This window comes from Notothenia coriiceps, unplaced genomic scaffold (assembly GCF_000735185.1).
Source record: "Notothenia coriiceps isolate Sejong01 unplaced genomic scaffold, NC01 NC01_scaffold00006035, whole genome shotgun sequence".
NCBI classification, from domain to species: domain Eukaryota; kingdom Metazoa; phylum Chordata; class Actinopteri; order Perciformes; family Nototheniidae; genus Notothenia; species Notothenia coriiceps.
Window position 1 is genome coordinate 1 of NW_011338736.1, and position 4,441 is coordinate 4,441.

The following is a 4,441-nucleotide window of genomic DNA, read 5'->3' on the forward strand; positions in this document are numbered from 1 at the left end:
GCATAGCAGTTTAGTGTCGGCTTTTCAGCATAAAGCATTCCCACTAGAAATTTCTTCAGGAATTGCATTCTCTAGTTATGTATAAAAGACATCAAAAAGTGCATTTTGCATGATAGGTCCCCTTTAAGATTTAAAAATCAATAGTCAAGTACAGGAATGCATTTAAAAAAACACTCTGAATAATGAATCACACACATTCACTAACACACTATGGGTAATCTATACCAAAGCAGAAATCCCAAGTTTTCATCATGCATAGCAATAAAAATACTGTACCATATTCCTACAGTACATGTGTGTCATGCAGGCACTTACCTGGATCGGCTGACATCATAGCGGCTGAGCCAGTGTTGCAGCATCTCCTCACAGGTCTGCAAGGCTACTGTCGGGCCAAACAGGGCCTCTTGAAGTTTCGCCTTGGTGAACAGCAGGCTGGAGAGGAGTCACACACACACACACACACACACACACACACACACACACACACACACACACACACACACACACACACACACACACACACACACACACACACACACACAATACTTATCAGTCTTTTCTTATGCTGCATTTTCACACTTCACATTTTGTACACTATTTTTTGAGTTTTGAGATTTGCTTCTATAACATCTTCTCTCAGATTATTGGAAAGAAACATTGACAATACACATTTAGATGTTAAATGTACTAACTGTGTTCATTTGAAGATTTCACAGAAATAGTGGCATTAGATAATGCTTCATATACACCAAGCTCTTCTTGCCAAATGTTTTTACAGAGGAGATTTTTAATAATTTAATCATTCAAAGACTGAATTATAGAACATTTTATACCAAAAAACATTGCTTAATTGTTTTTTTCACAGTATTGCCAGATGTATGTGGTTAAACCAATATATATTTAAAAGATCTTAGTAAAAAGATGATGGCAAGGAAATGAAAATAAGAATTTTGAAACTGGCTTCATACGTTGCAAATGAGCGCACATTTAATAGGACAATGCTTAACTTGCATTTTATTGACCCTATTCACCTCTAGTTTCTTTCCTTAAAGTGTACCAAAAACACAAGTTGCTGTTTTTGTACCCGTACGGTTGTTAAACTGTGCACTCAGTAGCCTGGAAGATTGTTTATGTTGGCCAAACCCAATCAAACCTGTTCTTATTATCACTGATCACATGAGTGTGGACACACAACATGATTTTCCCTGAAAAGAAGATTACCGGTAATTGTTTTGTAAGTTCACAAATACCTTCCAACATTTGTTAGTGTCTGCTACTGAAAACACAGCATTTAACCTGCAAACTAGCTGATATTATCCCCATGCAGCTGACAATTGCTGATTTGGTTATCAAAATAAAGAATTGTTTCTACGGTAGCCGGTTAAGTGCTTAGGACCCATCACCATCTCACTGATGCATGAGGCACACGTAGATTAATACAAGCAGAGAGAGGTAAAGATAGTCATCAACAACAGGCTCTGAGAGTTTGTACGTGTGTGTGTTGCAGCGTGTTGAGAGGTTGATGAGTAGAGGCCATTGAGTGTTTCCGCTCTGCCCATTTAGTTGAAGACAACTGGTTAAGTGATGTGGGAGTCTCTGATGTGTGTATGTGTGTAGTAATTGCCAGAAGGGGCTCTCAGAGGATGCAGTCTGTCATGGGCATCACTCATCCATGAGTATGAGGAGAAAGGGAGTGAGGGGGAGAGACTGTGGTGTAAGCCACATCTGACACCCGCCTGCCCCTCTGTCCACTGCCTCCATGTTCTAAAACACTCTACTGTCCAGGGGGAAAAAAGTTGCGCGGGAATGAGTCCTAAAACCAGGAATTGAGTTCGCATTTAACCACTTCCAGTTCTCTTGTCCCAAAGTCTTTCTTTCTCTATCAGGATCCCCATTAGTCAAACTTATTTTTAATGCTTACAGTAAATGCCTGAAATAAGATCTGCGTTTAACATAAGCTTGAGAGAATTTCTTCTTTCTTTTTTTTTTTGAATTTCTTCAAAATAAATATAAAATACGTCAACAAACACCGCACTAGCCAATGTGTCTTAAAAGCGGCAGTTGCTAGCAAGGGACTAAAAAAGGCTATTAAACGTCATCACGCCAAACATTAGCCGCCTTTAGCTTAGCGGTGGTGACACTAACATTAGCATTTTACTTCTGGCAGTTACATTTATACTTAAAAAAACTGAAGAGTGGTGTGAATAGGTGGAGATCATCCTGCTGAACATATATTTGTTCTGAAATATTGCAAAATACAAGGGAAAAATCCTGTTGTTTTTTGAAGTGGGACCCCTTGATGCTAATGCTAACTTCTGGGTCGGCCTAAAAAAATAACTAAATAGGAGAGAAGCAGAGAGGGAAAGAGAAACAAATGTAATGAAGGAAGGGTCCAGGATCGATTGCAGAGAGACAAGCTTGTGTCAGGGGAAAAAAACTCTCCAAGAAATTAACCTTGTTACCGACTCACAGAGGTGTGTGTGTGTGTGTGTGTGTGTGTGTGTGTGTGTGTGTGTGTGTGTGTGTGTGTGTGTGTGTGTGTGTGTGTGTGTGTGTGTGAGGGTGTAAAAAGAACATGTAGAGATGTTAGAAAATACAAAAATGAAAGTGTGTGTTGAAGGAAGTCATGACGTTCGGATGACAAGTGCTGCCCAGGGACATTGTGTTAAGGATACGCCTGCCAGTAAAGGTCCATCAGAGTGTGTGATTGTGTGTCTCCAGGCTACCCATTACCAGTGTGGAAAAGCATTCAGATGCATAGTGATGGTATAAACCCATTCTTGTATAGAAATGTGACAAGGTGTATGTGTGTGGGAGTGTAACATGCGTACAGGACTGACTTATCTTACTGTGTATCCTGGGTATAACACGTTTAGAACCATCTAAAATAGTTCATTTTAAGAGAGTAAAAGCTATAAAAGCTATTGAAATAATGGTAAAGCCAACCAAAAAAAAGTTAATATTCGGAGAGCGCAGGCCAAAGTCAAAACTAATAGTACATTTATGTTCTTTTCGTTTTAGTTCTTTAGTGCATTTGCATTTGTGTTTTTATGCTTGCATAGTTTTTTATACTGCAGCTCATTTCGCATAATGAAAGTGTTGTGTGGATGAAATTTGTACCAAAAATGTTGCCTCGTACCAGAGTTGTTGTTCAGATTTGAAGGGGAGGTTTACGTGATTAGTCCCAGTCAGGAACACAATTTTCCAATTAGTCTGACCCAAAATGAATGCCTTAAATGCCCATGCTGCAATGTGAGCAAAAGAGTAAAAGGTTTCAGGAGTATCAAAATGTAATGGCTTCCTTATTGGGTGATGCTACACCCTTCCACCAAGTTTCCTGGAAAAAGTGCCAGTAGTTGCTAACAGGCAAACCAACAGACTAAGCCCAAAGAAAACCCTGGAAAATTAGAACCAAGTGTAACAAAGGGAACATGTAGGAAGACCTCATTTTGAATCAACGGTAAATAGTATTGTCAGGTAGCAAATCAGGATACGAGGTAGGTACTAAAAACTGGAAACATTTAAAAAAGGCTGTTTTTAAAGACGTTATTATCACTGCAAGAGTGGTCAAAATTTGAGGATTTACACCTACCTCTTCTCAATTAAAGCACATATTCAAACCAGCGTGAGTCTTTACAAAATGCTTTTACCGCGTACATAGTAATTGGTTACAGTACATCTATTCTAAGTCATCCAAGTGTTTCCCAACTTATTATTAACCACTTGATCACAGCCAGTGTTTCCCTTGCATGTTCAAAAAGGTCTATTTCATGGAGATTACAGCACTCCAAACTACACAACACATTACAAGAGATGTCACTTCCAGGCTCCTGGGAATGAGTCTGCGTGGTGTGAGCAGCCTGAGCGTAGTGTATGAGGACTGTGGCGGTGTAGCTCAGTGTAAAACGCTCAGCGGTGGTCAGCTAAGAGCGGAGAGTACCAACGTAAACTCCACATAAAAATAGCTACCAATGATCCAGTATTACTCACTCTGCACTCCCACAGACCCGAGTGTGTATTCTCTACAGGCACATGGCTGCATGCACACTTATATTTTTATATATATAAACATCTATGTATGCAGTACAGTGCATGCATGCAGATTAACAAGCCGGTGCTGACATGCTTGCTTTGTGTTGCAGGGCATAAGCCAGGCACGTGCCCACTAACTCACACTTTTACAGATGCACGCACATGCACAAATTAACTGTAACATCCCATTAGATGAATGCAGAATCAAAGGCTGGGATTAATCATTCTCTTTAGCACAAACTGTGAGACCACTCTCCCTCTCCCCCCACACACACACACACACACACACACACACACACACACACACACACACACACACACACACACACACACACACACACACACCTCTGAATCTGTAGCAGAATCCCATTTCACATTGAAATGCATGCCTTTTTACTGGGTGATTAAA

At 40.1% G+C, this 4,441-nt stretch overlaps 1 protein-coding gene across 1 annotated transcript in view; it reads right to left on the minus strand.

The window, feature by feature from the left end:
• Nucleotides 1-315: 315 nt before the first annotated feature.
• ttc7a (tetratricopeptide repeat domain 7A) overlaps nucleotides 316-4,441 on the minus strand; it is a gene marked incomplete at its 3' end in the record, with an annotated part of 28,089 nt that continues 23,963 nt past the window's right edge. Inside the window, exon 16 of the mRNA XM_010768778.1 lies at nucleotides 316-432. Within this exon, the coding sequence (XP_010767080.1) occupies nucleotides 316-432 (117 nt within the window). The remainder of the gene's footprint in view (nucleotides 433-4,441) is intronic.